At 24.9% G+C, this 23,257-nt stretch overlaps 1 protein-coding gene across 4 annotated transcripts in view; it reads right to left on the reverse strand.

The window, feature by feature from the left end:
- The window catches only part of LOC112597375 (neuropeptide Y receptor type 2-like), a 180,716-nt gene that overhangs the window by 108,065 nt on the left and 49,394 nt on the right, over positions 1-23,257 (reverse strand). For all 4 annotated transcript variants that reach the window (XM_025343398.1, XM_025343400.1, XM_025343401.1 and 1 more), the window contains one exon: positions 13,803-14,440. In XM_025343398.1, coding sequence (XP_025199183.1) covers positions 13,803-14,157 — 355 coding nt within the window. In that variant the 5' untranslated portion in view covers positions 14,158-14,440. The remainder of the gene's footprint in view (positions 1-13,802; positions 14,441-23,257) is intronic.

Below are 23,257 nucleotides of genomic sequence, written 5' to 3' on the forward strand. Positions count from 1 at the left end.
ATAAAAGTTTTACATAATCTTTATTACTATTTACTAAAATTGATAAATTGTACGTATTATATAACAATTACAACATACTACTGAAAATAATAAATAGAATTTATCTAAAAACCTATAGAAACGCTTGGAAAGTTTACACGCTTAACAGCGTACTAACAATGAAGATTCGTTTGATCACAATAATACCCGTATTAGAGAATAACACCGAAGAGTTAATGGGACCAGAAAGATTTTCATAAGTTAAGTTACAGAGGTGGAAGCATTATATTATAAGTGTATAATATTATATGTATGTATATATGTATATACATATATTTTATATATATATATATATTAATATATTCAATGTACACATAGACTTATTTATAAATAAGTTGTAAAACGTATTTTCAAAATTAAACGGTAAATTGATTAATTATATAAGCATGTATATAAATAACAAAATACTAGTAATACACGCGTTTATATTATACATTATAAAACCTATATTATTATTTTAGTGTATGATTCGTGAAATCGGTATTCGTCTATCATAAAACAAATATATATTGTGTAAATATAAATTAATCAGATCGAAATGAAAGATGATACGTGGATTTAACCCATTTCATTTTGTCGTCCGTAAATACAGTTGTTATTTATCATACGCGTTACATAATATTATAAGGATGTATCTGTGTAGTATGCGGAATGCTCGTGTAAAGTAAATACAATATATATTACATACAAATTTTCTAATTTTAAAAAATTAAATAATACATAAATATGTTAATTCTGAACAGATTATGTTCTGTAGTAAGTACTGGTACATAAGTATGAATTAGGAATATTTCATTTAGCCACTTGTTAAATCATAACAGCTAATTTTAGCAAATGTTACTTGTTGTAGATAAATTTTTTAGTAATGAATACTAGATATTCCATTTCATGTACAATTTGGATGACATGTTTTAATAGGCTGTCTGTTCATTAGTTCTGTATAAATGAATATACATGACCAACACGATCAATATTATCCATGATATTAGGAAACTTTTAATAATTTGACAGAACATTCAAAATGGGTATAGGTATTATAAATACTTAAGGCAATGGCTTGTAATAGATTTTGAGAAATTATAAACGAGGGTTGACTTGTTGGAAATAAAGGGATTTTTTTTATAACTCTGAATATAATATCCATACAGATACTACGTAAAATACATGGTTAAACATTATTTATGAAGTTAAATTAATACAAACAAAAATAAAATTACTATCCTTACTTCATAACCTTTATTTATTATAATGTATATATCATTGATATCTACTGAGAAAAATTTTATTTTATATTATCTAAATAAAAATATATAACCCAGAATTTTATATTTCTTGTATTACCTAACAAATATTTACCGACCAATTTTTGCATAAAACTAATAGAAATTTAGTTAGTACACATCAACAATACTGTTTTCTAATCACAAAAGAAGAACTATCAGCAGGTATCAGCAGATAATGAGGCCTGCAGAGAAGTTATCGAAAAAACTTAATAAGTACAATATTTAGAACATCTTTCAATAACTATTTTCAAAACATTTTAATAAGCTTGAAAAAAATATTTAATTTTTCCGTGCTACTAAAAATAAATAATTAAAATATAGTAAAAAAAAAGAAAAAAAACGAATAGTATATGAAGCTGAACTTATATTTTTATTAATAATAGTAATAATAATAAAAATCTCACTTAATACTACTACAATCATATACACATAATACATACATCACGACGCCTTATCATTTCCAGATAAAGTAAAATTATTGTCTGACCTGCACGGTTGCACACGCATATGCGTGAAACATATGATATTATTTGTATATACAGCTACTATAAAAGCTAAATTTTCTATTATACTTGCATATTTGGTAATATTGTAATATGGCGGTATTATATAGAATAATATATTATTATGATACATGTTCCGTGTATACGAGATTGAATTTTTTTTTTTACTTTTAACTCCTAGGAGTGCACGCGACAGCTACCAGCAGACATTTAATATACCAGGCGAGTATAATATTATACACCATCCAGTATAATGTATATATATAAATTTAAGCGTCCAATGCTATATACATATTATTATAATATAATATTTCTATTAGATTTGTATTATTCTAACATTATATTATAATATGTTATGTTAGTAAATCGGTAGTTAACCATATCAAAACCACACTTTTATTATTATTCTTTAACGAAACAAATGTGTTGAACATCGTTAGATTATAATAATATTATACTATATAGATACATACATAATTAATATTTTTACGTACGTAAGGGGTGATTTTTTTCGCGTAAATTTCTGCTAATTTTTTATTGTCTTATACAAATTTAAAAGTCTACATAAATTTACATATATGTTGAATAATTAGTACAGAAAAATACAGATATTGACTCTAGTTGAAAAGAAAGTCAGCGGCACTGAGTTAAATTAAGTAGTTTATAAATGTAAAAAAAAAGATTTTAAATTGATTGGAAAGTAATTCATAATTTCAAAAATACAGCAAACTGTAAAATTTAAGATTTTTAGAAAACTAAACAGTAAAAATTTAATAACAAATAAACGCCACTTCTTAATATTTTTCATTTGTATTTATAATTTTTCAATATTTCAAACTTGCAAGTTCATGGACTACTATTATATCCAAGTTTGTTTTAACTATATGTTACCTATATAAGCTACACTACAATCTAAATAATACGATAAGTTTTCTAAAGGAATGTGTAAATAAACCTTATAGTTTAATAATAATAATAATAATAAAAATACTGATTATATACTCTCGTGAGCTTATTGATAAGTGTTAATACTGTTTACATACGTAATTTTAAAATTACATGGATGCATGATGTAGACGCATAGCTTTTTTTTAAAACTGCATTATTTGATATTATTATTGATTTTAATTTTGTTTAACTTTAATCTAATAGCTAATAAAATAAAATATGTTATCTATACTACTATATAAAATTGTAAGGGGTGTTCTATGACCGTGCTAACCGATAAAACTACTGAACCGATTTGGCTACAATTTTTTACTATTAAACCTGATAGTCTGTTGAAAGTTTTAGTACCACTTTTGTTTATTAAAAAATAAAATAAATTAAGAAAAATGGTAATTTTTACACATATCTAATATTATTATTAAATTTATTGTTTTTTAAACATGGTTACCATTAAAACCATAAAATTTGAATAAAAAATTTTACATATTAATATATTATCATCCGAAGGTAAAATAAATAACCAATCACAGGTGAAGCCGTGACGGGTCGTCTAGTTCTAGTAGTATAATCAAATTAATAGTTAATATTTTAAGACTGAATTTTAATACATACGTGGATTTGTACACGATTTGAGAAGTGTCCGTAGCGAGTCAGACTACTTTATTTTTAAAGGAGAACAATACTTTATATATTTATAATCTACTTAATAACTTAAAAATTTGGTTGTATCGTTACAGGACACTTCTTAAATGGTATACTAGTTCTTAATTCTTAGGTATACTTTAAAATTTTAAAAATCATAAATTAAATAAGACTTTATCAAAGGACAAAATAAGGATGAGAATAATAAGTGAATCATCATTTTTAATATAATATGCGTATATGCACTTTATATATAAAGTAGTTTCTTGGATTTCGCAAAATTATTTATAGGGCTGAGGGTGAGTTGCGACCCGACTTGTCGTTTCCGGTGTTGATAACCGGTGAATTGCAGACCGGTAATATTTTAGGTATAGATTAGTTGCGGCCCTACAATATCTTAGCTACAGGTGAGTTGCGGCCGAGTAATTATAATTACCTAAGTTATATATACATAACTATAAATGAAAGATTCGCTATGTATATGGAAAGTTATATTTTTATATAATATAGATCAGTGATTCCCGACCATTTTTCTACTACAGACCAAATTGAGAACTTTCGATACATCACGGACCACCTTAATGAGAATTAATTTTTTTTACACATTTTAAAATTGAAATTATAAATAAAAAAATACAATGAAATTTCTTACAACAGTCTTTAATGTTTATAATTGATAATGTTTTACTAAAGCTTAAAATAATTAACAATTTAATGCAAATTACTATTCTAAATAAACTGCATTATAATATTATATGTATTTAAGGTCGTATTATTATCATTATATTATATTATTAATACAATTTTAAATTTAAATTAATATATTAGTGGTATACATTTATACTTAAACTAAATTTAAAAATGTGTTATTTTTTGTTAGATTTGATAAAACAGAACTACAATAACTACGACATCACACACATGTCGGCACAGTGACTTGGTAGCATACTAGCATATTATTATATTATATTATATTAATTATAATATTTGTCATGATATTTATGTTGAGATCTTACAATTATATACCCACCCAAACTTGGCTACTAACCCATCTAATTCAGACATAAAGCAATTGTTTCAAATAATCTTACACCCCACAGCCACGTATATATTACATATATATGTAATATATATACATTATTATATGGCCGCAATTTGTACGTACCTCTCATAAACCCGGGCCGCAATTCGTACGTACCCTTTATAAACCTGAGCCGCAACTCGTACGTTATTTTGGGACTGGGCCGCAACTCACTAACACTGATTTATAGACAACCTGCAATCGATGAGCGCATTTCGTATAACGCGTGGTTGCAGTTGTTACGTCAAGATTAAACAAGTCGTTTTGCACAACATATTATAAAAATGTTTAAAAGTTGTTAAACGCTTATATCTAATTATAATTTCCACACAAATAAAAAAGTTTTTGATATTATGAATCGGGTATAAGGGGCGAATATGCACGTGAGCGTAATTCCATCGATTACATGACCAAAAGTTTACTGTTTGACAACGATTCGAGTATATATGAAGCAATTTAGATAATACTATCGTCTATAATAGGTGCTCATGATTGTATTATACATTATTAGGGGAAATTCAGGTACGCGTATCTAATTACGAGTGTAAATCATTTTATTACACTATGGCTCGCCAGTACCTAAATATTTTTATATCTTTCTTTATTTCAAAATAACAATTGAATTTCGGAAGAATAGCAGCTAAACTGATGCTATTCTATCTATTTTATTAAAACATACTAAATTATATATAAATATATACATATATATTATATATGAATATCAATATTTTTTTTAATTGAATCACGTTCAAAAACTATTCGTTAATAAAAAAAAATATTTTATTTTAATTTACGTGTTACGAAGAGATTGTGAGGGAGAATGTGGTGTATTAAGGATGTATCACGTGCAACGACAGAGAGCAGAACCCAACTTAGGGTCAACCATAGTACAACATCTGGATTCCAATATGTACATAATATAATGTACACATAAAATATTTGTGATCGATATACATAATTTGTTTTTATTTCGAATTCGATTCTAAACATAAAAAATAATATATTTTTTGGATGATTGTACATATAATATCTATATGTTGAATATAGTACTATCAAATAGCAGGATTGAAAACACATATTAATTTTAAAATCTAATTAGTAATTATATAAAAAAACTTGATATGAATGAGCAATCATTGAATTTTGCATTGCTGCAATATCGTTTCCTGCTGGTATTTATTAGATGTGTGTTTTTTTTTTTATGTTTCTTGCAATTTTTTTAAAAACAATTATTATTAGCATAATTATCTTTATACTATATTAATCTTTATATTATTTATTGAGAAAACTTTATGGACATTTCCACATTTGGCTTGATAACGAAAAATGTAAAGAAAAAAAATAAATAAACCATCTATCGTTGCTAGACCATAATACATAAATACATACCACTATAATACATCTCTCATAATAAGTTTCACAATCAAAAAGGAACTTTTAATTTTGTAAAATTATATTTTTATTTGCATATCATATTTTTTTTTTTGTTTTATATATATATATAAATGATTTTATTATTTCGGTATCTTGTCTCTCCTTAAGATAAAAGACATTTATTAGAGACTTTTGTCTGTGAATATTTAATTTCATGAAGGAGACTAAAGAGACGATCGATAATTAAGTCGTAATTCTTTATTTGGATTGACCCTTTTGTATATATGAATATCTAATATACTCGTAGATGTAGTTATGACTTTTATATAAGGTCATATGGTACGTTGTACGACTAGAAAAAAAATACAACGGTCAACAAACAGGGCCACGGACATTCTTTTTTCTTCACATTTGCAATCGGTTAAAACAATATTCACCAAGTAAACATTTTTTGACTAACCGAACAAAACTAACAAGCTTTAAGTGCATGTTATTTTGTAATCTATATCTATATATATATTAATATATTATTACGTAGGTACATAGTACATCTATGGCTATAACACGCATTGTAAATAACAAACTATTTAATTGTATAAAATGTATATTTTACGTGCGGGCGCGTATATATCCAAGGATACTTTTGCGTTTTATAAATTCTCGAAACTTCAATCAATTATATACCTCCAAATATAATATTATATATAATATATTTGACTATATAGTCTATATAATATATAGACTATGATCAGTTTTAATGTAATAATATTTTCTAATGAAGAAACAAAAAAAAATTATTTCTGATAGGTGTACAACGTTTCTAACCGTATGATAAAATAACATAAACATCCTTCTGTAAACCGAATTTTTCATATTACAATTTTATTTATCAACTTCTGTTCTATACATTTTTCAAGCCAAAATCTCTTTATAAAATAATAATTTTTATAATGATACTATTACCGTTTCATTTATTACTTTTTTAGAAGTCAAAATGATATAATTATAAATTTAAAATGTTTTAAGATATATTCTGGGTTTAATTACCTAAATTATTATAATTTATATTTATATGGACAGAATTAATACCACTCCAGACGTAGACACTTGTTTTTGTTAAATACAACAGACCAATAAAGTAATTAATAATTACGTATATAATAGAAATCCAAATATTCTATGAGTGTTTACTTAAATGATGATAAACACAAATTATTATTAATAAAGGTAGAGATGAATTTATCGAAATACTTCAATTGCACCAAACACGTGTAGAATAATGGGTTGAATTTCAATTTTTACATTCATTGCTGGGCTTTGAATTTCGAAAGATATTATATTATATAAAAACAATATATTTAATTTAGTTTAAATTTCAAAAAACATGTAAATTTTTTTTTTATTTGTTTGTTCTAAATTGCAAATGTCTGACAAGAAAATATTTTGAAAATCCACGTTGACATTTCGTTGTAAAGATTTTAATAAAAATGTAACTATACTAGAAATAATCAATGTCGTTTAAAACATGCGATTTACTGAAATATCAATAAAAAAAAAAAAAAAAAAAAATAAAAAATAAAATTCTTTCGTCACTGTCGTTGATTTACGGGATTTGAAAATCATTCAATAGGAGCGGCAGAAGTGCACTCGCTATCATCATTCACTTGAATGACACTTCCCTGCCTGAACTAAGAATAAGAAGACACTCGATTGATGACTATTAGGTACGAGATTATATAGAAGAGTCATTGCTGTCTTATGCACGTACAAACTCACTGCAACACCTGCCAATATAATCTAACACCAACATATCCATCAAGTCGGCAAAAAAAAAAATGAAAATTGATAAATCTTTTATTTTCAGTAAAAAATACAGAGCCAATTATTGTACATAAGATTCTGATTAATTGTTTAATGATTAGTTCTCGAAAGTTATTGCATTTACATGTATTTTTTTTGGTTATTAGATTATTTCTAAGTAAGCTTCAAATAAATTTCATGAAATTAAGAAAAATATATCAAAATTTTATAGTGCACGTTTTTGCATATTTAGTGATTTTTTAGTTTTAAAACCATATTTGTTGATTAATCATATGTTTATGATACGATTTGAAAATTCGACTATTATAAAAAAAAAATCTTTAAAATGCATTTTAAGATTTTTCACTAGGTATTATTGGTAAAAGTGTTTTTCAAATCTCTAGTTGACATACAATTTCATGTTTTTATTAATAAATATTAATACAAATTATAAGATAAAAAAAATATTTTTAATGAAACATTTGTATTTATGAAAATTAAGAGTAAAAAAGAAAAATTATTTAATAGTTTAAAAATTTTTTTTACTATTATAAGCGCATACGCGCATGCATATTTAGTACTTTTGAAGTAAATTAAATTTCGATTCTTATAAATTATTGTATACGTATCAATGTGGTACAAACCTGCAATAAAAAAATGATAAAAATAACGGGGAAAGTCTTTCAGATGTATCGAGTTAATCTCTTCACTGAGCATGTCACTGTAATGGATGTGTAAATTTGAATAATTATGATAATAAAAATATTTATTGAAAATTATCTACGGTTAATAAGTTTTAAAGTACAGCCAAAACAATTTTGTCACAAATTGGCATTTCGCAAATATTTCTATTATTGAAATTACGCCCCCTCCCCTCATTGCATCAACTAAAAACTTTCTTTAAAATTGAAGCATTTTTATTTCTTTAAAACATAATGATAGACTTAAAAAAAATAAGCAAGTGATAAAAAAAAAATAATAGTCATCATTGTAATTCCAATACATTTATTACTCCGCTCTAAATCTAAAATACTGTTGGTAAGACATAGCCCACAAAAAAAAAGATAGATTTTTAAAATTTTTTTTTTTTTACAGACTAAATTACAGTATTAAATGTTCAAAATTTTTGTGGCTGAGTGTATCTAGTTTAGAATATTTATTTACTACTTTTACAAGATTATTTTGATATTATCATTATTGGTAAAATAAAATAGAGTACCTATATTTTTTTTAAATTTGATGGTATAATTCATTATTACATTCGAGTTCATTGTTATTGTGCTTTAATGACAAGCATTTTATTTTATTTTACCTATTTATGTGGAAATTAATTTTGTGGAAGCTATTGTGTTGTGTGACGAATCCACCCACAATTTACAGTAGTGAATTAATAATACCTAATTCTAGCACTTCCTAATGTCTATCCCTTTGTATGTCTATATGTACATTTTACTGACACACCATACGCACAAGTAAAATATACAATTTATATACCAAACTATAACCTAACCATTGTAGATTATCCAAATATATACAACAATATATTCATGAAAATTAATTACTCTATTATTATAGGATTGACGCAGCAAAATTCGAAACGGTAAATTAAACTGGACCCTTTTGGACATAGAAACGCGTTTCGCAAAATAGCAATAAATAGCTTGTATTTCCTTTTTATCTACATAGGTTCATTACGCGTATTATAATACAGTGATACGAGGATTAACATCTGTTTCATCAAAATATGTATAATGAATATTATAATTGATGTGATTTGCAGGTATAATACTAATATTGTTCATAGTAAATTTCAAATCTATTCATAAAAAGCATATTTATTTATTTTTTTAATGCTTACACAACAAAATTTTGTTCTGAAATGATTTATCATATTTTATTTGTATATATTTTTTTATTTTTTTTAATATAACAAAATATACAGACAAAAATATGGTATTTTTTTCAAAAAGAAAACTGTTAAATCCATTGTGTAAGTTATATAATATGTATGTTATGGATTATGTAGGAATTATAAACAATATTTGGACACTAATCACAATGTTCGACTAATTTTAGCAAAGTTAAATAATAATTTCAAAACTATAACATTTTCTACAATGCTCGAAAACAGTATAAGTAAGTTCTGAAGCAAAATTCTGTGGACAATGTTACTTGAATGAAAAATTAAATTATTATATTAATAAAAATACTGTAGAAATTGACCAATTACAGTGAATAAAGGATAATATAATTTCTATACACGTAAGACTGTATGTAAAAAGTAAAGGCTTTAGTGTAGTTATAATAGTTGTTGAAAATTTCACAACTCAAATTGTCATAATAGTTATTTGTTTAAGAATAAATAAAATTGGTTATAAGTTATTGTATATAATTTATTTAACACAATTTAATATTTTAATACCATTACCATTTAAATATTCGAAATAATAGTTTATATAAAAATAAAATTACTTGTTATTATCACATTTTTTGAAATGTATTTCATTAATTGAAACCTAAAACTAAAGTATTTTATTTTATTTTTAATTTTATTAATTTTAATCAATAATATTTGATCATTGTGCAAAATGTCCATGCAATATAGACTTTTTCCTGTACCTTGGTCTTTATACGATTAGGCATGGTGCTTAAAGTAAGATTTTCTACTTTACCTACAAGATTACTATAATATCTATATTATAGGTACTCTATCTAAAAACTTGTACACGAGAACTTATACAAACAAAATAAGGTGAATTATATTTTTATTAACAAGCATTGTATATTTTGTCTAACTGACTAATGACCATGCACTGCTGATGATAATAGTCAAATGTAAATAATGATACACAAGTTTTTCAAATTTACTTAATTTGTCTTTATTGTTGAATAACAAGATCATGATTATATTCCTGTCTTTAATCGTTTAGGTGTATAAAGGACTTTCTAATCGTAGGGTTCAGATTAACTTTCAATTTCTACAGAACCTTATTAACGATGATATTAATTATCCTCAATTATTACTTTCGAGGTTAAATATTTGTGTTCCATCAAATTTAACTCAAATTACTGTTCATCTTTACTTTTATAAATTAAAACCAACTATGCTAAATTTTGTTACAATAATCAGACTAATAAGAAATCTCAGTAGTTAGGATCTTTCCATATTTTCCAATAAATTATAATATTATTTTGTTTTGGAATAACATTACATTATTATTTTTTTTTTATTATTACGAATTTTACGTTTTATTTATTATTTACTTTTCATATTATAAAAATACTTAAATAAACGGATTTTATTGCATTCTAGGAAAAATTATGCTAATAATATTATATACTGTTTGTCTAACGTAAAATTTCGTATTTTATATATTATACCTATATTATTATAAGCATATCAAACAAATTAATTTTAATATCAAAATGTAATGTATTTTTTCATATTTACTTGCTCTATTATTAATTGTTGGGAATTTTTTCAAATTTTAAATTACAATAAAAAAATATTAAAAATAAACTTAACTCATTTATTAGATGTTAGTGTAAAAACTTTAGGTAATATATGAATATTATTAGAAAATTAATGATGACTAACAATTATTTGTTAAGTTTTGTACTATATATAAATACTTAATGTAAATAATTAGCATCATACATAATATGTTTTGATAATCATTTAAAATAAACTCATTAGTCATGATATGTTACGACAAAAACAAAATAGATTTTGAAGACATTAAAATTTACTATTTTATTTATTATACTTTTATTTACTATTTTATTATTATTGCCTTTGAAGTGGCGTTTTTGTTGTATATCAAATTTTAAATTAATAATTAAGTTTTGTAATATGATAATTAATTATTAGGATGAACTCAAGTGATCATAAGTTTTGATGAATTGTTCTATACTCAACAATTTAACTAAATAAATAGTTGATAAGTCGCGATACAAACGTAACTATATTATGGATTCATAAAAATGTACTAAAAGAATATTTAACAAATATTTTTTTTTGTTTTGTTTTTAAACATCAAGCTGGTATAAATAAACATATCATCAACAAATTAATAAAAAAAAAAAATGAAACTTTAATGATTTGACTTATTATAATAACTATTAGAGTACCTATTTTTTAAGCTCAGTTAAATTCTCTTATTTAAAAAGAAATCCATACAAGCTTATATTGTCAATAGTTTATTTTGGGAAACTAAATATGTATAAGTGACAATGGATATTCTAATATTTTATACATCATAATGACTACTACGTTATATTATAATTGCATTATAATATAATTTTAAAATATTCAAAAAATGTATTAATCATAAAAATAATAATAATAACTATAATTATTTTTATTGATAAGTCACGGTAAGAGCAACTTTTCAAAAGTCTCGAGTTAATTTTTCAAGCACAACAATTAAAAATGAATATCATACAATTTTAATTACAAAATAATTCACAAATTTTAAAAATCTTAATGAATTTTGCTGAAATTTTAACCTCAAATACATATAAGTATTTGTATATTTTTAATATTTTTAATTGCTTTAAGAAATTAATACATGGAATTATGAAATACATTTTTAAATTTTTAGATGTAGGGAATTTAAGATTTCAAATCAGTCGTGGTATTTTAAACAAATTGTTTATACAATGACAATTTAAGTAAAGGTAGTGTATTCTGAATTTCTAAGATTAATTTGAATATTAGACACAAATTTTTATATAAACATTTTAAGCTAAGAGTTTTAGAAAATTGGATATAAGAATGATTTTATTACATTATTTCAATTTGAAATTATTATTCATGAAAACTTGAACCGTTTAGATTTAAGGTATAATATTATTATATTATGTTGTATACTCAAAATATTAAGATAAGTTTTAAGCAATTTTTATTATTAATTGCAAGGTATTTTTTTACTAAAAACGGATTAAACCTATTTTACGCATTAATAAAAGGAAAATTAGTAGTAGCAATGTAAATATATAATAAAATATATTAAACGATGTAGACTAATAGACCATTTTGCTCGATTTTATTCAAAATCGTTTTTCGTACGCAATATTTTATTGTCAATTCGAGTTTAACATTTCTATTACAATGAACTACTTAATAACTATAGGTACCTCCACTTAATACGTCTTGATACCTACTATAAACAATGATTTTATCATACATTGATCAAAAAATAAACTTAAAAAGCCTATGAAAATATTTAAAATGTCTACACATATTACAACTAGAGCAATAATATTTTTAAGCTATGATAATCTTTAGTAAATGTTATTACAAATATTTGGTAAAAATTTCAAGTCTATACATTCATTAATTGTTGAACTAAAACAAAAAACTTGATTAGTTTTCTTAATTAGATAACTTTTGAAAGTCATAAATTGTTTTCTTTCTACTTTCATTATTGATTAAACTACATAGTATTTGATCGACTAGGTCTAATATTCTACCAAAAACCACTTTTAAATTTTTAAATTGAAGCATTTTTAACTACCCTGAAATATATAAGTGAGAGCAACAATAAAAATTACATTACTATCGTTTTGCTCAGAATCTAAGTATATTTTTATACATTTCTTGTGTATAATAACTATAATATTATACTCTAATTATTACTAGTAGACAGATCATTCTGGAATTTAGAATTTACAGTACGTCTTGTCCTACAATTCTTACGATTTGACATAAATCATTTACGAGCAATCAAATCAATTGGCGTATTTTCAACTAGCGGAATCGATTAAAAACAATCTCATATAAAAAAAAAATATATATATATATATAGCCGAAATTCATGGTTAGTCCTAACCATTCTTAACTGGTATTATGCCAGCCGCCAAAATTAACATTAGCCAATTGCTGGATTAGCCCTTAACATAAATAAGTCGCGCTTAGTCGGAAAACGAAGCCAAGTACAAGTGTCAAGTATGTATATAATATGCTGCAAAGGATATTACGAAACAGCGCTGTTTGACGTTCAAATAAATGTTCAAGTCAAAAAATACGTTGAGGTTCTCGAAACCACTTAATTCAAAAATATCGCCGTCATATGAATCTATCTCGGATTCATTAACGATTTACCATAATATATTATATTATTTACTCACCGGTGAAGGTGTAGAGTGGCGTAAACGGCACGGCCAGCCCACAGAGCATGATGTCGGACACGGCCAGGTTGACGATGAATATGTTGGTGACGGTGCGCATGTGCTTGTTGGCCCACACGACGTACACGACGAGCACGTTGCCGAACACGCCCAGCGTGAATATGAGTAGATAGACAAACGAGAAAGCGGACTGAAATACGTAGTCCTCGACATATTCTCGTTCGATGGCCTCGCTGTAGTTGACGGCGTTCGTGCCGTTCGACCCGTGCCCGGCCGATATGTATATGGGCGGAAACACGTTAGGGGCGACGTTTTGCAGCGCCTCAAACCCGCCGCCGCCACTGCCGTTGATCATTTCGGCCGTCAGCAGCCGACTGTTTTTGTCTCTTTAGTTTTTCCGTACAGATCCTCAATGCGACGACAGATAATGAATTTCTTTCCTCTCCCTCCCTTCCTCCACGAATCTCTATGCTCGAAGATTCCCGTCGAATTTGACACCAGTCAGGTTTTTCTTCTACCGCTGCCGATTTCCGGGCGTTTCTTCTACACGCCTGTACGCCACCACGACCGTTTCGTCAATCATTCCGACGAAGAATCTGTCTCATACATTTACGTCTCCGGCCGGTCGATCCGTCATCCTGTAAATAATATAATTAAGACATTATATTTTTTTCCTCATATATATATATTATACATTAAATGTTTGGAGAATTCAGTGGACGACATAATCTTTTACAATAAAATTATAATAAAATATTTATTTGAGGTGGTACACAAAAGCTACTTTACCACTTGACAATATAGTAAAAAAGCAAATAGTTTTTCCCGTAAATAACGTCCCAAAATGGTGTTTTTTAGAATAATATGACATATTATATATATATATATATATATGTGTGTGTGTGTGTGTGTGTGTGTGTGTGTGTGTGTGTGTGTATACCGAGCTGCTAAACACATTTTTCCTGGCGTGAACACGAGTCGAACTTTTTGAAATTATTTAATTGTCAACAATACATAGATACTATTATATTAATATCTAATAGTTATATAATATCATTAATTAAATTTATTTATTACTAATGGCATGCGAACGTTAGCTTGTTGTCTGTTGAGTACTGGACTGAAATTCGGCATACCATTTTAAATGAGATTCTATCATGTAGCAACAGATACAACTTGCACAGATAGTTCGAACATAAAAAGTCTATACTAACGAATATTTATCGACAGTGACGTAAGAATACAATACAATTATACCGTTTTAAATCACTAAGGCAATGGTCGTGCGAAGAATATCAGTAATAAAACTCACTACCAAACATTTCTCCAGAAAACAACGGCGGTTAGAAGAACTACTAGGAGATTAAAATCGTTTCAAATAATGCGTTCATTTTGTTTCACCGAATTCGACCATTCACGGCACTCTAAAATAGTTTTTGGTAAGTGGTAATGTATAACGTATACCGTATACCTAATAATTTTTTCCACATAAATATTAACAATGCATATTATAATTAAAGTTGTATCATAGTTGGACGGTCATACTGGAACTATGTTCATGATAACATATTATTTACGATTTTTTCTCATTATTTTATTTTCCCATATTTCACTGTCATAATAATTACAGTTGTAACAACTTAGTCACTCTAGTCGATTTGTCCAAATTCTTGTTTATAATCCGCATATTGTAAACTGCTGACTAGTTTTATTTGGTTTAACAACATTAACTTAATCGTTTATATTTTTTGAATTTATTAAATTCACATATTTTTGTATAAACTTTACAAATCTATTAGAATAAAAAATACCCCTGATCGATCCGTCTATTTTCGCATCTTGAAATTCAATATATTTTATAATAAAATATACTGTTTTATTTGTACTATATAAAAAGCTTTTAATATTAATATCTGTAAAATATTAAAATATATATCAAATTTATTTTATTTTTTTAGTACGTTCGTGTACGTAACTACAATTATTTTGTAGTTCATTGAAAGCATCGCATCTAACCTATAGATATGGTTATACATATATAGACAATTTTACCCGTCATATGGATGCCTTAGCCTTACATATTTTTAGACGCTCCTACGACATTATTTTTTCTTTGAAGCCAGATATGTTCCACTCCGTGCACAGACTTTATCGACATTATCAAATATATTATTTTCTGTAACAGCTTTTAACAAAGTTTTGAGGAAAAGAATAAGAAAATATCAAACCCACTCCTTGTTATATTATATCATATTGTATACATGCCAAAACAATACGTTTATAACTATATATCATACCACAGAATCATCACGTGACAAAAATAATAGTATACACTATACGTTGTATACAACACCTACTTATAAGAAAAAAAAAGGTCGTATTTATTTTTAAGCACGTGTAACATAATATAATAAGTAATAACAATATAACACGGTACAAAAAATAATAAATACGTAAAATAAACTTTTCTTTGTTGTATACTTACATATACTAATACCAATGTATAGAACAACGCAAACAGCGCAATGGCAAATAAAAATGTCTACACTTTACCGAAATAATAATATTTATGATTTATCTAATTAAATTGTATAATGTATATATATTATTACTAATGATATACTATAAGAGAAATAGAATACTATTCTACCTAATTCCTAACTAAACAAAATAAAAGCTTATGTACAGTAAATTTATTATTTAATTAACTTTGATGTAACACAAGTATAATATTAGTCATTGAATAATTTTATTATAATATTAGGTTGAATAACTAGCTTATCAAAAAGTAGAATATGATGTGTAGTTGTGTTTAGAATTATTTTGATATTTTTTTCAGTAATAAAAACTTTTAGTTCGTTTATTTGTAGTATAAATCATTGTATAAAACATGCCAAAACATAGGATAAACGTTATAAGAAATATATCTTAATTTTAAGTGTATTAGTCTTGTTTAATAAAATATGTTCATTAATAATTGTGATTAAAATAAGAATAATTAAGGTGTTAAAACTTTCAAAGAATGATGATAATTTAAGAAATAATAAACCTGAGTTGACAGAAATCTTATCACGAATGTTGAATAGATAGTTTAAATTTTAAATGGTAGATTAAGCAAAAGCTTGGAAAATGTTAAAATTGGAATAAAGTGTTTACAATATTTGAATTAACATTACACCTATATTATACAAAGAAACAGAAATTTTCGATGACGTATTTTTTTTTATCATAGTAGACTTGAATTATTATTTATAAGTTATTCATTCTCGTTATTAGTAAGATGACAATCAAAAAAAGCACACAATTTTGAACAGTTTGAATAGATTATTGACATAAAAATAAACGCATTTTATGAATAGTTATAAAGATAACTTATGCATTTTTAGGGAATGCTATCAACACAAAAATGAGAGTATTTTGAGAGATCGTTATAGTAATATTTATATAGATATGATTAAATCCTTAAAAATGATTATATTTATTAGCATGGTTCTTTAAATTTTTTTATTTGGGATAAAAAATTTATTGCAAAGATGTCATATTTTTTGAAAGCAATCACAAATCAGCAAAAAAAGAGAACGATGAAAAATTGAGAAATAGGAAATTTTAGGTAACCTAACCTTTAAAAATAATAATACAAAGAAAAATATTAAATCTCCATGAATATACTTAAATTTATTGTTCATGTTTTAATAAAATCCAATTTTATTAACATTTGAATTTCAAATGTCTTAAAAAAAATTATGGCAATACAATTTTTATTTCAATAAAACTACTTATATTTAATCTTCTATATAATTTAAAATCTAAACTATAAGTATTAAACATATCATAAATTTTCAATTAAAAAATAATTTATAAATTTATATGGTTTTAACATAGAAAATTTGAACTTTAAATGCTAATAAAAACAATCACGCTTAAAAATTTTAAATACTTTTAAATTTCTAAATAAAAAGAAATATTATGGAATCTTGGATTATATTTATTTATTTAATATCAATAGTTTTCAATTTTTATTTATTCAACATAACTAAATTTTACCTGGTAAATTAAATTTATCAAAAAATTATAAATACAGTCAAATTTGCTTATAACGATCTTTAAGGGACTTAGAGAATTTGATCGTTATAACCAAACTTCGTTATATCTGGATTATAAACAGTAACTTGATTTTTTTGAAAAAATTAATTTATTAAACACATTTTTTACTGTATTGTTTTATTTAATATTTTATATTTTAACATTAAAAGTATTTATAATTTTTAATGAAAGTACACACATATATAGTACATGTATGTTTACGATTTGTTTGAAAAATAAACTGTTACAGTGCTTTGTTTATAATTTGAATAACATTTTTTAACAAAATTAGAAATATTTTTTAATGTCGTTAATACTTTTTGTATATTTATATCGCTGTTTACCGAAGCAAAAGTACGTACCTGATCAATATAAAAATTAACTTCCAAATAGACGGTACTTTATAAGTATGCCGTATACAATTTATCTACGTATCGTGCTAGACACATTATCTGTTACAGATAAGATTAAGAATTATTGCTTCGAACGAAATCAAATTTACTACTTGTGCATGTATTATTAATTGTTAAAGAGTAACATAAAAAACCATTTTCATTTCAAAATAACATCATTATATCCGGATTATCGTTATAATCGATATCGTTATATACGACTAAAAGTACTACACATAAGATATAAAACCAACCAAATACATGCTTGAAATTGTATTATTCGGAATATCGTTATATATCAAAGACATCGTAATAAGCGAATTCGATAATAAAACAATTAAATTTAATCACTGATAGAAATTCGAATCAAATTTTTTTAGCATTTATTTTGGTTAGAATATTAGCAATTTTAGTTCACATCACCACTAGTATTACATGTAAACTTGTATTAGTTGGCAGTGAGAGTATAAGTATAAGGCATACAATGGTTATGAAAATACATTGTCTAAAGGTTCTTTCTGTCACTAACAAGTACACGTTCAACAATATATTTATATAAATAGGCAACGTTAAATGTTTCCCAAGAAAAAATGCCCGATAAATAAATTCCTGCGCAGAAAAACATTTGTTAAATTCAACCACGATGAACCGCCATCAATGATTCTCTAAAGGTCTATACGACTATACCTTTATCCAGGAGTTTTTAATATAAAAGACGTACGAAATATCATTGTACAACTCTAGTACATTTATATATTTACAGGCATACACGTATGAAGTAACGAATAAGTCATCTGGGTGTTTAGTTTTCTGAAAGAATTTCTAATTTCTGTATTCTTAATGAGCTGCAAATACTTTCTAACTATGATATTATATTTGTACGATGCGTATTTCAGTTAGATCTTTAATAGATTATGTTTATAAATATATAAAACATTATATATAACATTCCGTCTTTCCGTGAATCTATATAATATCATAGGCACATTTTTGGGATTTAAAAATGAGCCACAGCACGTTTGGCCAATTTATTCCAAAACGCGAAAAGTTTGGAAATTATAACCTATAGTACCTAAATATATAAACATATAAGTAGATTTTTTATGTGAACTATTACTTATTGTTTTAAATAACAGATTGTAAATATATTTTAATATCTAAAAATAAAAGTTTTCTATGTACGTTAAGTTATACCTACCCAGTTTTTTTTTTAATGTAAATTCTACATTTAGATTTTTAAAAATGCCTATTTTTTTGTGATAGAAAAATCAATTCTGACTGTATAGATTATTCCGATTTAATTTCATTTGAGTAAGAGTTAGTATTATAATATACAGGTCAAATAATCTTTTACTTAATTAAATTAAATAATACATAAATATGCTTTAATAATAATATATTTTTTGCTCAGGTTTAATTAATAAAATTATTAATCTCATTTATATGCATAAAACAGCTAATATATAGTTTCTATAACCCATACATTTACTTATAATTAAATTTTAGAAAACTAAATCAATGACGAATTCAAATATCTAAAAAATATTTAGGCAGAAACTCCAAAAACTAATTCTAAAATAATAAATATTATAATAATTCAATATATAAAAATAATGGAAATTTAATATCAAAGAAACACCTAACATTTTACTTTGTATTTGTTAAAAGCATTTTTCATGTATTTTAACTATTATAAATATTGTTAGTATCTAATACCTATTGAAGTTTAGTACATGCAATGTATGACTTATGTTCGCTTCTTAACAAAAAGTATGTACTATTTTAATTTTAATACTCAACCATAGAATCGTATTAAGGACATGAAGTGTCCAAATGTCGTATGTATTTTGAATACCAAACAGGTAAAAACGCCTAATTGTGTTCCATTGTAAAAATGTAAGTATCTTTCCACATTATATATGTATAATATACATAATATACATTGTATATAATTGTTTTAATTACGAAACTCTCATAAATTTCGATTGAAAATATATTATTTTATTACGCGTGTGTGTTAAACTTAAAATAATAAATTGGTCGTGGTCAGCGGAAACATTTGTGTTAATTTAACCTGTTGGGAGCTATTCTAAACTTTTTCTATACAGTCGTCTTAAACCGCTTTTAACATTCTTTGGTCTATGTTTTTATTTTTTTTTCAAAGAATTCTTCTATTTATTTATGGTGTAGTTGTTATACTTATATATAGTATAATAAAAGAAGTCACTACGCTCCTGCCAGCAAGTTGCTACCAGCAAACAGCTACGTCAGGTTTTCCGAATCCACGGGGGAATTCAATTAAAAAAATATCGACCTTTTCGATCGTCAAAACCACGTTTTTTATCTTGGTAATTTAGCACGCAACGCTATACAACACAGACAAACCTTGGTTTCAAATGTAGAGGGCATAAATATTATTTGCTCAACAATTGTATAATAATATATTTTTAATTATAATTATATGTGCATTGTACATGCACACATAATTTACTAATCGTTATTATATTATATATAAAGTATAATTAAACGTCGAGACAAAAATTTGTGGTTTTAAGCGATTAAATACTGCGATTGTGGATTTAAACACAATTTAGGATTTTAAAGGTAAAATCTAAACATTTTTTATAGAAAAAGGAAGTTAAATGAGTGCAATGGATTATTAAAATAAAATGAAGACTAAATCTTTGATTACTTCAATAACCAATTTATACTGTCATTTACGTATAATACCTCGACTTATCATATTATAGTTCCCGTACTTCCATAATGATATACTATATGTTATCTGATAATATGGATGTCCAATATTTTATTAATAATATGTTTCACATTTACTATATTTAGTAAAATTTCATATTTAAAAAAAATGGACGACCTTTCCGACAACTTTAAATAAACTAATTCATTCTTATGGCAAAATATTTAATTATATATATACGATATTACAACCTTTAATACTGCTCCATTAATATATAATAGAAAACGACATTTATTTATCTAAATAATATTACGATAACACAATTAACATTCTAAAAATTAAAAACAACGACTCAAACAGTAATAAATAGGTACTCGTATGTATAATATATATATATATATATATTAAAGAAATATAATCAAAATATACAGACCGTTTCAAAATCAAACTCACACTCAGCATGAATAATATTCTATGACCTAATATAATCCATATGATCATTAGTATTATTAATTTAATGGCTATTTCATTCTACTAAACTACGTGAAATCAAACGAAATGTCAATCATGCTCTCTAGTATATTCTCCATGAATTTTATAGAATGTTAGATGTAATTATCATAATACTTAGAATTTGCCACACAGAAATATATTACATAGTTTTTTTTAATTATCAGAGAGAACGTCACAGTATAGATACTGAGGATTGCATATCAATATCAAACAAATTTTCACCGAAAAACGATCAAAACATCAAAACTTCCGAGTTAATTAATTAAATCACTTAATTAAAACTCTTGACTCAATTTCGACCACCATTATATATCTGATTGCTAAAAATGTACACAGCAAAGTTTTTAGTGTTTATACCTCTACATAACCCCTCTATTTCTCTAGCATCAGTCGCGAGTAAATAAAAAAAAAAAATATGTATTGATATTCTGAATAATATATGTATTATATATGTATAATCACCCATGCGTGATAAATTATAGAATTTTACAACTAATCAACATCAAATTGGTTTTGTATCTCTATCACGGACAGCCAATAGTATTTTAATATAATATAATTATATGTATGTGTAGCAATAATAACATTTTAATCAATAAATTATTTCGTATACGCTCTAGATTCGAAATATATTCAATAAAGTTTAACAATTATTATGAACACATCAGCTACCTACTGATGGTTTCAGTGACGCCGAGTCATATAAATTTAAGAGAAGCAAAATAAAAATATTTTTGTAAATGGATTAGGAAATAACATGTTATCTATCTCTAATAACTAACAACTTAAGTTATTTATTTAATTATTTAGTATAAGTATTATATAATGTAAAAACAAAAACACATATACAAATAAAACCACCCACCCTCCTTATTATATGAAGCGATCGATTCAGTTCATATATAGGTTCGACGCCACAGGATAGTTTGCATTAATTTAAAAAGCATAAAAGAAGATCAAAATTGTAATAAATTTGTCAAACAGCAACAGACTAGAGATGTAATTTGTATGAAGAAATTAAAATTTAAAAGTAAAGTGGAGATTGCTGCAGATCAATTTTAGAATCGAGACATACAGCATTACAGCACACTTAATATATAATAATTCTATTGGTATAGATTATAGACTATAGAGTAAATCTTTGTTATCATGAATTAGTCCAGATATAATATAAAATACAAAACATAATATTTATTATTATATTATTAATTTCATGAACAAAATAAATTGATAATGATTAAAAAAATATATAAAATATAATGACTTAAATAGTGAAGGAAAAATAATTTTGAAGTGCCTTATTTGTTCCATAATATTTCCTAGTTTGAGATTAAAGTTTGAACCTATACATAGTTGAATCAGATAATATAAAAAGTTCTTGATAGAATCCATGACTTTGAACTTTCTAAAAAACAATTTAATTTTTTTAATTATACGTTTAAATGTCTATCAAAGTCAATAGCGATTTGGTCGTCAAATTAAATTTTCTAATTAAAGTATGAAATTATATTTTTTAATAACGTAGACTTGAGTATTCACAAGTACAATTGAACTATACTTTTTTTCAAAATAAATAATAGTTGTATTGTTGATAAGGTATTCTATTTATTAGATTAAAAAATAAAATATATTATTAAAAAAAATGTATACACAATTAGTTAAAAAAAAATTATTTTGATAGTGTTAAAAGTTTTTTGCTTAAAAGTATTCAATTTTTTTCTTGGAAAGTCATACTTGAATGAATTAAATATTTTAATATTTTAAATAAA

The sequence above is a fragment of the Melanaphis sacchari genome, unplaced genomic scaffold, assembly GCF_002803265.2.
Source record: "Melanaphis sacchari strain LSU unplaced genomic scaffold, SCAv2.0 Contig40_pilon_pilon, whole genome shotgun sequence".
Classification (NCBI taxonomy): Eukaryota; Metazoa; Arthropoda; class Insecta; order Hemiptera; family Aphididae; genus Melanaphis; species Melanaphis sacchari.